Source organism: Dermochelys coriacea, chromosome 2 (assembly GCF_009764565.3).
Source record: "Dermochelys coriacea isolate rDerCor1 chromosome 2, rDerCor1.pri.v4, whole genome shotgun sequence".
Classification (NCBI taxonomy): Eukaryota; Metazoa; Chordata; order Testudines; family Dermochelyidae; genus Dermochelys; species Dermochelys coriacea.
The window spans coordinates 121,532,935-121,545,071 of record NC_050069.1 but is presented as its reverse complement, the minus strand read 5'-3'; the positions used below and the strand labels follow the sequence as shown (position 1 = coordinate 121,545,071).

Below are 12,137 nucleotides of genomic sequence, written 5' to 3'. Positions count from 1 at the left end.
CTGGCATTTGCATTAGTTAACTTATCTCAGGGGGCCTGGGATAAATATCAGAATTTTAAAATTATATATATTTAAATTAACAAGGAAAAAAAGTTACTTAGAATTCACTTATTAAAAAGGTAGTCATAGCAAAGATCCTGTTCCTTGTGTCTGAATAGTCAACACAATCATCACTACCTTTTAACACAACCTAGGCACAGATTTTCAAACAGGACCTCCAGTAAATGCATGTGCACAAAACTTAGGCTATATTTTTGCACCCTTGATTATCTGTTGGCCCAAGCAGCAGACATATTGAACTACATGTTTGAACCTGAAGCCAAGGTCAATCTCAAAATATTTTATCCAAGTTTATTGGACCAATTTCTGCTGGTGAGAAGGTTTCGAGCTTACACAGAGCTCTTCTTCAGGTATGGAAAATGTACTCAGAGTGTTGCAGCTACATACAAGGTGGAACAGATTATGCTAAACAATTAATTCCACCTTGTATTTAGCTGCGACACTGAGTAAGTCTTCCAGATCTGAAGAAGAGCTCTGTGTAAGCTAGAAACCTTCTCACCAACAGAAGTTGGTCCAATAAAAAGATATTACCACACTTACCTTGTCTCTCTAATATCCTGTGACTAACAGCTACAACAACACTACAACATTTTATTCATAATTCTTGGAGATGCAAACTGGAGGATACCATTTTTTATGCATAAGAATTGCACCTGGAATAAAAGCTGGGCTAACACCATCTGAGAAATCTATATTAGCAACCTAATTCTGCCTTAATTTGATGAAGTTGGACTGGGTTTATCTCATGAAGACTGACTTTTCATTAGGATTATGAGCTGTGCTGTATTTCCATGGTAATAATGCACCTGCTTATACTGTTAGATGACAACTCCTAATAATTGTACAGAAACTATACGAAAGCTACAGTATGTAATCTTGCAACTTGTGACTTATTAACTCTTTGTAAACTGCAGTTTGCATAATTAGCTACAGCAAATGCAAACCTAAACTTGCAGATGTTCAGACATGTACAGACAATTTGCCCACTTGTCAAAGGATAAGAGAAAAATATTGGAGAGCTACAAAGTTTAGTCACAGATCGTTTAATTTAAATGAGCTCAGCCCATGTGGTAAAGCAAGAACCATATTTAAAGTTCTGCTGAGAATATAATTTATAAATAACTAACTTTGTAACAGTCACATATTTACATCTCCAGGGGATTCTACAAAAGTATCAGTGACTTTAGACAGTGCCCTCAAAAGAATCACCCCACTGTCACACTTAGCCCCCTGTATGCTAAGACAGGACATGGGAAGTTTAGTGAGTACTGTCATTCAGTCCTAATATGAGCAATAAAGCAACACTGAGGCTCAGTGCTTTGATTTATTAAGATCACAGTAACCTAGGACACATCTTAATCTTCCTAAGTGAGAAGAGGATAGTGGGGAGATGAAAATGGTCACTGGTGTCTGTTTATTTTTTTAGTCAGTGATATAGAAGAGGATGCACCTCACACTCATACTGAATAATTATTAAAGATTCATTGTCAAGTTAGCAGTTGGTATTGAATAGAGTCATGCAGTCAGATAGTTCTGGGTCTGATAAAGTCCAACATTTTTCATTAACACCATGGAAGATATGCAAATCAAATTCACAGATAATATGCATCTTAGAGGACTGCAAATTCATGCAAAGTATAACATTACATTGGTGAAACAGATTAAGGCCCCGATTCTCTCCTCATAGTGGTGTCCCTTCATTTGATTTCTTATTGCCTACCATGGTGTAGATGAGAGAAAAATCAGGCCCTAAAACTCAGTGCTAGAACAGATTACGTTGAAAAAGATGTGGTTCACAAAGGAACGAATAATAAAATGAATCAATATTATGCAATCATGGTAACTACTCAGCTGACTTGGGCTCTGGCTCAATTCAGCAAAGAACTTACAAATGAATTTTACTTTTAACATGTGAGCAGTCCCAGCAATGGGCTCTGGATCAGACCAGATATCTGCAAATCGTTGAAATACATCAAATTTTGCATTAAATGTTTCAGAGCCTCAAAATTCTCTGGGACCAACATCTTGTTCATATGACAAATGCAACTCTTATGTCAGCATAGCCGCATCTACACTGGAAGTTTTGGAAACACAGCTATTCCGGTTAAGGGGTGTGGGGTTTTCCCCCCCACACCCAACCAAACTTTGTAGTGTAGATCTGGACCGAGGTTCATTTGTTTTAAACTATAAAGCCATGTCTTAGGCAATGGCTAAACTGGTCAATAGTTTTGGTTTCCCAAAGACTACTGACCAGTTATGAGGCAATATAATCTTAGTGTCATAAAAACTCTCTCAGTTAATTGGGCAGTTCTGGGAAGCTTAACTGCTTAACACATTTCATATATTGTAAATGGAATACACTTTGTGATGACTATCCCATAAGGGTATGGCTCATCAGCCTCTTAGATGGACAAGCCACTAGAGGGTGAACAAAGACCCACATTATGGTAATGTGGGTTATAACTAGCACAGTGAGCTCCTAGGCACTATGTTAGTAGAAGCAATAAATACCACCACTGCCACACTGCAACACATGGTAAAATATAGTTAGTTGAACAGCTAAAACAATGGCATACTAGGAAAAGAATACATTCCAAAGGGAAAAAATGTCAACAAGTCACTGCATGTCTTGTTCTAGCTATCAGCTGCCTGGGGAACTATGTGCAACAGTTCTCGTCTGCATCTGCAATGATAACCAGTTCCAGATAGGCTACTTATATGAAGAGGGAACATAGATTCATAGATATTAAGGTCAGAAGGGACCATTAGGATCATCTAATCTGACCTCCTGCACAATGCAGGCTACAGAATCTCACCCACCGACTCCTGTGATAAAGCTCTCACCTATGTCCGAGCTATTGAAGTCCTCAAATCATGGTTTAAAGACTTCAAGGAACATGGTAATACACTAAGCAGAGCACAGGAGCTATTTAAATATATAAATTATTAAAGGGATTCCTGATTTTCAGTTTCAAGTCAGTTTTCACACTGGTCTTTAATTGGCTGAACTCTGACAAGAATTCAGACCACTACAGCCTGGGTACTGCAGATACTGGCACTACAGTAACCAAATTTAGCAAGGCTTCCATTGTTCAGAGTAAAAACATTTGCTATTACTCCCTTTCCTCCCCTGCCTTTTTTACAGTTGGAGTGGGTGGGGGGAGGGAGGGGAGAGGGACTTCTTGACTCACCTGGCAGAGATCAGTGAACCCATGGAAGGATTCAGGAGATCCTTCTTGGGCTGCAGAGACCTCTGTGATGCAAAGAGCAACTTCACTTGAACACCAGAGTGAATCAGTTCATGGTAGGCTCTGTTTGTAAACAGTAGGGATGCTAGCCAAGGACCAGGGATCTAGCAGAGAATATTAATTTAGGTCTTTCAAAGAAAATACACAGATAGGCTATTAACATTTACTTTTATTTATAGAAAACTGTAGAACTTATTAAATACAAACTATTGAGAAAAGCAACCAAAGATGAGGCTTTATTAGAATGCCAAAAGGACGACAGAGAGCCAAGCTTACTGGGCTTATAGTTCCTGGTTGAAGTATTTACTGTAATCTTTCACTGACTTAGTAATATAAAGTGACCATTATAAACAACGTTTTGTTTTTTTTAAAGTTAGAATTTGCCATAATATTTTTTCAATCACCCCAAAAAAATAATCAAAGCAACAACTGTTTCCAGGTTAAAATCAGGGTCATAAATACTTATGAAGTTACCTGTAGAATCATGCTAAAATGTTTGCTTGCAGTCACAAAAAATATTAAGTTTACAAAATAGTACGTTATCCATGTAACTCAGGATGCTCAATAAGTTGTTAAAAAGTTTCATGCATTTGATAGTGGAAGGCAAAATAAAGCAGAGGCTTAGAAATACAAATACAGAAAGTATGTGAAAAAACTGGACACAGTCTACATTGTTAAAGTCAATCACCTGAATGTTGACTGTCCTCTGGTGGATAATCATATATCCACATAGTCAATTAGCCCTTTAAGCTGTCACTGGAAGGCTGGTAAGAGAAGAGATTGTGTTATGTTTCTGGACAATGTCTGTTTCGCTCCTTTCTTAAAGGAATGGAGGAAGGTTTAGTTGCGACTGCCATCCCTTCTGTGCCTTGATAACTTACTAATGCAGGGGATCCTACCATCCCACTCCCTACATGGACAGGACAGCCCAGGCTTCCCTATGCTGCTGTTGCCCTCTCTCCCCCTTAATTCTATTCTACTCTCTTGAAGGAGAGGATGGTGCAATTGTGGCCTAGGTTTAGGAGAGTGATACACAACCATTGAAGATCAGGGAGATGAAGATCTACTCTACTCCAGTATCTACACAGATACCTTCCTCTGGTCCATTAAAGAGAAAGGAGTGTGTGTGTGTGTGTGTGTGTGTGTGTGTGTGTGTGTGTGTGTGTGGGGAACATACACTCCAATTCCCATCTATGGATCTTCTTACTTTGCTCTTGAGTCTGCTTTCCAGTTGCAGCTTCACAAGTGTGTGGGCTTTATGGCTATTGAGACATGTCAACTATGCAGGCATCAAATGTTGTTTCAGAGGTTGACACTTTGGAAGTCAACCAGCCAATTAAAACAAAAACAAACCTGAACACAACACATTAACAGATGTGTCCAACTGTTCTCAGAATAAAGTAATTTTAAATTTTTCAGCACCCACAGTGTTGCTGTGGAAAAAGAAGTGCAACACTACATTCTGGAAGATGTGTCATATGCAGTTAACATTGGTATATACAACTGTATGTTGTGTACACACACACACACACACACACACTTTTGCTGTAAATACTTGGAATACTTTTGACAACTGTGTCTTTTTTGGTACATGTGCCAAAAATGCTATATATATTATTGTGAATACAGGTTTGAGTTAATCATTCTCAAATCTTGTGTGTAAGACTCTTTTACAAAGAGGAAAGTCTCCAGTCGACAAAAATTAGTGACCATGAATGGAAGCTTACATCAGTCTGATGCACAGAAGGTAGTATTGTCTTGGGCAGTTACTAAACCTGTCTCCTATTGAAATTCATATAGTCTCCTGTTTGCTTGGTAGCCAAGTGTTATCTATTAACGATGGTGGTCTGCAAAGATTAAGTAACATGCACATATGGTATTCAGCAAGCTATTAGGTTAGAAACAAAAGTTAAGACTTTTCCATGTCTACAATATCCCAACACCTGCCACCAATACAGTAACAATTTGTTCCGACCATATGTAATATACTAGCACTGTGTGGTGCGATGAGGCCCACAACATAAAGTTCTGGTGCAGATTGAGATGGAATATAGTAGTAAATCCTAAATTTTTGCGTTAATGGATTTTTAATATCCATACTTTCTATTCCATTAAAATAGATAAGATGTCAAAAATATTTTGGGGGCTTACTTTACCCCTACAGTCCGTCTCCAGTCCATCCCAGAGTTCATCATTGTGCGAAGACATTGGCAGCAAGCATCAAGGGTACCACATTAAAATGTTTGTAAGTTAGGGTATCATAGGACATGAAATAAAAAAAATTCTGGTTAAGTACAGTGTACTGACTCTCTCTCTTACTATGGATGACTTGGACATTCAGTACACACTGTATATTTAAAACAGCTTGGTTCTCTTGAAATGTTCTTGCAGATTGTGAGAGCATCCTTCTCTGTTCTGGAATCTTTAAGCAATACCCCTGCATGCTCTGAATCAAAGACTAAAAGTAAGGATTCTCCTCACCATAACACCAGTATAAATCTGGAACAACTTCATTAACTTGTTTGGAGTTACACTGTTATAAATCTGGAATAGCTCAGTTGGAGTTAATCTAGACTTACACCAGGATAACCAGAAGCAGAATCTGGCCTCTAGTTTTTTACTTTGGTTTAAAATTTAGTTTACATGTGCACTCTGACAAGCTTGACCACTGGTTTTAAATTTAAATTGGCAAAATAGATGGAATTCACACATCTTGAATCTTCCTACTTAATCTCAATTTTTAATTCAAACCAGTGACAACTATGAATAATTTAAAATGAAATAAAATGAAAAATGAAAGCCAGAAACCTCTCAAATAAATTTTTTTATGACACACACACTTTGCATTCATCAAGTGTAAAATCGAGATTATACAAGGCAATTTTCAAAGTTGCATTTACAACCTCAGTGACAAGAACAGCGTTTTTGAGGTAGCTACATTCAAACGGCAACCCGCAGCACAAGCAAAAAATACATAAGTGCTCACACACTTTGGAAGCTCATTCTTTGGAGACAATGTTATCATGCACATACGAGTGTGTTTTAGAGAGGCACATATTACAAAGGGGGTGGAGTTTTGAGGGCAGTGAGAACCTGACATAAGGGGTGCCTCTCTGCAGAGAAGGTTACAGAGAGTGATGTTACATAAAACTGTAAAATTGTGTCAAACAGACACACGCACACACACGCTGTATAGTATTTTATCACGTTTTCCACAAGGGTATAGCTCGAATTCTGTAGAGAGTGGAGGGGAAACTGGTGACATCTGTTTTTAAACAGGTCAAAGGAAAAAAGAAAGTGAATCCAGCCTGGAGTGATTAGGTCTCTGTTGTGTAGTTGTTGTATGACAGGGAAGGCAGTGAAGAAAAGTTATTATTCCACTGTCTCCCACCAGGACTTGGTTGCGTCATTGCCTGCTCTTTATATTTACTCAGAAGAACTTTGGCTTCTTGCTCATCCTGCAAAGAATTTTCTCCATATTCTTCCTTCAGCCACTGCCTGAACTGGAGAAGTTAAAACACATAGTAGATATGCTAATTATTAACGCAAACCAGATGCAGAAAGAATACTCCTCTTACACCACCATTTAATAGTAAACAACATATTTTCAAGAACATTAAAGGTTTCAGAGTAGCAGCCGTGTTCGTCTATATTCGCAAAAAGCAAAAGGAGTACTTGTGGCACCTTAGAGACTAACAAATTTATCTGAGCATAAGCTTTCGTGAGCTACAGCTCACTTCATCGGATACATTCAGATGAAGTGAACTGTAGCTCACAAAAGCTTATGCTCAAATAAATTTGTTAGTCTCCAAGGTGCCACAAGTACTCCTTTTCTTTTTGCGGATACAGACTAACGGCTGCTACTCTGATAACTGGGGTACGTAACCTATTGCTTAAATCAGCCTCTGTACCAGATGACTGGAGGATAGCTAATGTAATGCTGATTTTCAAGAAAGGCTCCGGAGACGATCCTGGCAATTACAGGCAATTAACTTCATTACCAGACAAATTGCTTGAAACTATAGTAAACAACAGAATCATCATACACAAACATGAACATAATATATTGGAGAAGAGTCAACATGGTTTTTGAAAAGGGAAATCATGCCTCACCAATCTAAGAATTCTTTGAGGCTGTCAACAAACATGCGGACAAGGATAAGCCAGTTAATATAGTGCACTTGGACTTTCAGAAAACTTTTGACAATATCCCACACCAAAGGATCTTAAGTAACGTAAGCAGTCATGGGATATGAAAGAAGGTACAATAAGATCAGTAACTGGTTAAAAGCTAAGAAACAAAGGGTAGGAATAAGTGGTCAGCTTTCACAGTGGAGAGAGGCAAATAACAGAGCTCCCCAAGAATCTGTACTGGGATCAGTGCTATTCAACATATTCATAAATGACCGAGAAAAAGGGCAAACAGTGAGGTGGCAAAGTTTGCAGATGATACAAAATTACTCAAGATAGTTAGGTCCAAAGCTGACTGCAAAAAATTACGGAGAGATCTCACTAAACTGGGTGACTGGGCAACAAAATGGCAAGTGAAATTCAATGCTGATAAATAAAAAATAATGCACACTGGAAAACAATCACAACGATGCATACAAAATTAGGGGGTCTAATCTAGCCATTACCACTCAAGAAAGAGTCTGGAGTTTGTGTGGATAGTTCTTGGAAAGCATCTGCTCAATGTGCAGCAGCAGTCAAAAAAAAACTACGATAAAAAGTTAGAATGTTAGGAACCATTAGGAAAGGGATAGAAAATAATACACAAAACATCATAATGCCACTATATAAATCCATGGTACACCCACACCTTGAATACTAGGTGCAGTTCTGGTCGCCTCATCTCAAAAAGGATGCATTAGAACTGGAAAAAGTACAGAGAAGGGCAACAAAAATGATCAGGGGGATGGGACAGCTTCCATATGAGGAGAGATTAAAAAGACTGGGACTGCTCATCTTGGAAAAGAGAGGATTAAGGGGAGATAGGGTAGAGGTCTATACGATTATGACTGGTGTGGAGGAAGTGAATAGGAAAGTGCTATTTACCCCTTTATAACCCAAGAACAAAGGGTGGCCCAAGGAAATGAATAGGTAGCAGGTTTAAAACAAACATAAGGAAGTACTTCTTTACACACACGATATACTCATTGTCAGGGGATGCTCTGAAGGCCAAAAGTATAACTGGTTAAAAAGAAAATTAGATAAGTCCATGGAGGATAGGTTCATCAAATGCTATAGCCAAGATGGTCAGGGACACAACCCCATACTCTGGGTGACCCAAATCTCTGACCTGCCAGAAGCTGGGAGTGGACGACAGGGGATGGATCACTTGATGATTGTCTGTTCTGTTCATTCCCTCCGAGGTACCTGGCATTGGCCACTGTTGGAAGACTGGGCTAGATGGACCACTGGTCTGACCCAGCATGACCGTTCTTATTTCAACACATCAATTTACTGGGGCGGGATGTAGTATATAGGCTGTTTAATACATACCTGGAAGTGCATGACTGTGCTTTTTAAATGGTTTAGTTGGATGCAGGGAGAAGGGAAGGAAAACTTAAATGTTTAACATTTTATAAGATATGCATCTGCCAAAAAAAAAAAAAAAATCCATTGCACAGAGAGAGAGAGACACACACACAACTTCAGCCTCAGATCCTGATCCTGCAAAGATTTATGCATGTGCTTAGTCTGATGATGGGGCTATCATGTTTGTCAAGTTAAGTATGTGCATAAGTCTTTGTGGGATCAGTGGCTAAACCAGGCGTTTTAAGCATTCAACATTTTACATAAGACCAGTTCCTCAGTGGTATAAGTCAGCATAGCACCAATGACTTCAATGGAGGTATGTCGATTTACAACCAGCTGGTGACTTGGCCTATAATCTCTTGCTGTATCAAATAAGCACATTACAAATGTGTGCAAATTCTTTAACCTGCCTCTCCTCCTTCCTGCCTTGACTCTTCTCCCACTTACCTGGCAGTGAAGCCTCAATGCAGAAACAATTATAATTGCTCCTACTCTGCTCAGCTGTTGGGGGGAGGAGGAGGCCTTCAAAAGAATAAGTGGTTCCTACTCTTTCTTCTTGCTTTTGTAGCTCCACTACTCTCTATCAGCTGGGCAAAGCAAGGCTGGCAGGCAGCACCTTCCTGCTCTAAGCCCCGCTATCACTGATGAGCTATGAAGGCAAAACTATTTTAGGTCACATGACTCTTTCTTAATCAACTGTGTAGTGTTTGGCAAGTTTAGGAAGAGTATGAAATATATTAGATTGGAGGTATCCATTCAGTTAGTAACTATATGGAGATCGATTCTGTAAGGAACTCAGCAATTGCGCCCTGACCCAGCAAAGCACTTAAACACAGACTCAGAAGCATGCAAATAGTCATAAAGGTATTAATGGGACTGCTCACATTCTTAAAAGTTGAGCACATGCTTAAGTGCTTTGCTGGATCAGGACCATAGTGCTCAGCATCTTGCAGGATCAAACACATACAGAATGAGCAAAATATATTTATACTGAGGTCATATCAAAGATGAGACCTTAATGCACATTTAAGGGAAATTTATGAATGATACACAACACGTTAGGATCTTCAATGCCTAAAATCCTAGAAGATCAAATGTCTCGAAACCCCAATATACTTTGTACAGAGCTACCATGGACAAGTGGTGCTGTAATTAAAAACTCAGGCCCTGATCCTCAGCTGGTATAAATTGGCATAGCTCCATTGAAATTAATAGAAGTACACTGATTCATATCTGCTGAGGATCTGGTCCCAAAAGTTGTGGCTGAGAGATACAACAGCTTGCTACAAGTTATGTCCACAGGTGAGCATTTCTTTTTGTAGCCTAGTGCCTCCCTTTCAGCAAAGAAACTACTGCATCCTTCCATTGTGACATTAAAAAAAAAAAAAAAAAAAGACGTTACTCTCTTCTCAAGGTTATTTGCATATACAATGACAATTAGGGTTATTAGCTCAGTCCAATTAGATCTGAAATGACTGTAAACCTTGATATAAGGGAGAAAGGAGACCAGTCTGGAAAGTCCCTTTATATTGTATCTTAAAAAGTCAGTTACCCACCCATTAATATCAGTTCTGAATGATCCAGGAAATATTTAAATATTTTCCAAAAACAAATATTTACAGTTGAAAACTGCATTACTGAAATGCCACAGTAATTTCTCAGCCCTCTGCCGCAACAAATCCTGGAAGAAAAAATGAAGCCACCTCCCCACCTCTTTTTTTTTTGTGTGTTAAAGAAAGTAAAAGAGTGACTTGAGAAAGGAGAGAGGATAAAAGTGCTGAGCAATGTAAAATGGAGTTATGGTCAGAAAAGCGATTATGTAAAAACAGTGCCTCCTTATTCAACAGACCTGTTCTCAGTGTGTGTTCAGCTGTATTTGTTTAGGTTATTGACAAAAACAGGTTATTACTATTTTTCTAAACTCCAGTTAGCCCTGCAGAACCAACCCAGCTCAAGGAGAAGGAGCTGGATTCCATTCTGGTTCATGCATCATCCCCACAATTGTAAGTTAAGTTCCAGTAGTACAAAAAGGTTGTTACTGGTGATGATGCATAAGCCAGGAAGAGAACCCAGCTTGACTTTCAGATCTCAAGTTTTGTTTACAGCATTGTTAATTTGAAAAAAAAAATCTATTTTTTCTTGCTTTAACATCCTAGGTAGATGTGAAAAAACAGTTTTTACATTAGCATCACTTGTACATTTGTATTATTGCTGCATTCTGGGCCATTTATCTTCTAATCTTTAACCTTCTAAAGTTATGAGACAGTCCAAAACTTTATGCCTTAAGAAACCAAATTGGTCAACAAAAATCACCTACATGGTCAACATCATGTTTTTCAAACTCCTGTAGCTGCCTCTGGAAGCCCATGTTAGGATTGGCACAGGATCTCGATGCTCTTACAATAGACAATGCATCTTCCCAACCAAAGTCTGTGATTGTCATGACGTAAGCGACTACCAAAGTTACGCTCCTAGAGACTCCAGCGAGACTGCAGCAGAAATGAGACAAAATAAATAGATACAAAATATAAAAAGTCTTAAAATAAATACGCTCATTGTCTCATATAGCATCATAAATTTACACAGCACTTTACCAGGTAAAATATATTACCTAAATTAAGGAGATTAAAGTAATGAGCACATTGTGGCGGCTGTTCCTATATAACTATTAAGATATCTTTATGTCAATGTACTGGACTTTGAAATGTAGAGAAGTGAATCTACATGCAGTATGGGCACCCCAACAGAGGAACTGTACTGAAATTCAGTTCAGATAAGAGGGTTTTTTTTTTAAACAAAGAACAAATACAAAGCCCCCATGAGAAAGCGTGAGAACAATTTGTTGTTTTTCTTAAAAAACTAGATACGAGTCACCCAGACATAAAAACAAAAACACGCCCCCATAGAGAACAAGCTCATGAAATAAGAAGATAGATCTATATGTGCTGGAAAAGGCGCTCATTTTGATGAGATTGGGTTTAAATTCATTAAAAACTTTCAGACTGAGTTGAACATTAGAGCACAGGACTCAGAGTTCTCAGTTCTATTTCCGAGTCTGCCACTGACATGGTCTGTGACTATTTCTCAGTGCCACAGTTTCACCATCTGTGACACTGGGAGAATGACAGAACCTACCACTGTCAAGTGGTTTGACAGCTCTGGATGAAAAAAGTGGTGTTATTACTATAGATAAAGAATACATTTGAGCGACAGTTGTAGATTTGCTCACTTAACACTTTCAAAGAATATAAGCAATAAAGCACAATATCAACCAACATTCTCAGAACACCC

General features: G+C 38.6%; 1 protein-coding gene across 3 annotated transcripts in view; it reads right to left on the bottom strand.

Annotated features, from left to right (window-relative positions):
* LOC119852107 (interferon regulatory factor 4) overlaps nt 1-12,137 on the bottom strand; it is a 122,773-nt gene that overhangs the window by 57,725 nt on the left and 52,911 nt on the right. For 2 of the 3 annotated variants that reach the window (XM_043508390.1, XM_043508391.1), the window contains exons 6-7: nt 11,164-11,335; nt 3,252-3,412 (exon numbers count right to left, since the gene is read on the bottom strand). In XM_043508390.1, the coding sequence (XP_043364325.1) occupies nt 3,252-3,412; nt 11,164-11,335 (333 nt within the window). Of the gene's footprint in view, nt 1-3,251; nt 3,413-6,112; nt 6,812-11,163; nt 11,336-12,137 lie in introns of those variants that run through there. The other variant, XM_038392449.2, reaches the window with a different exon arrangement.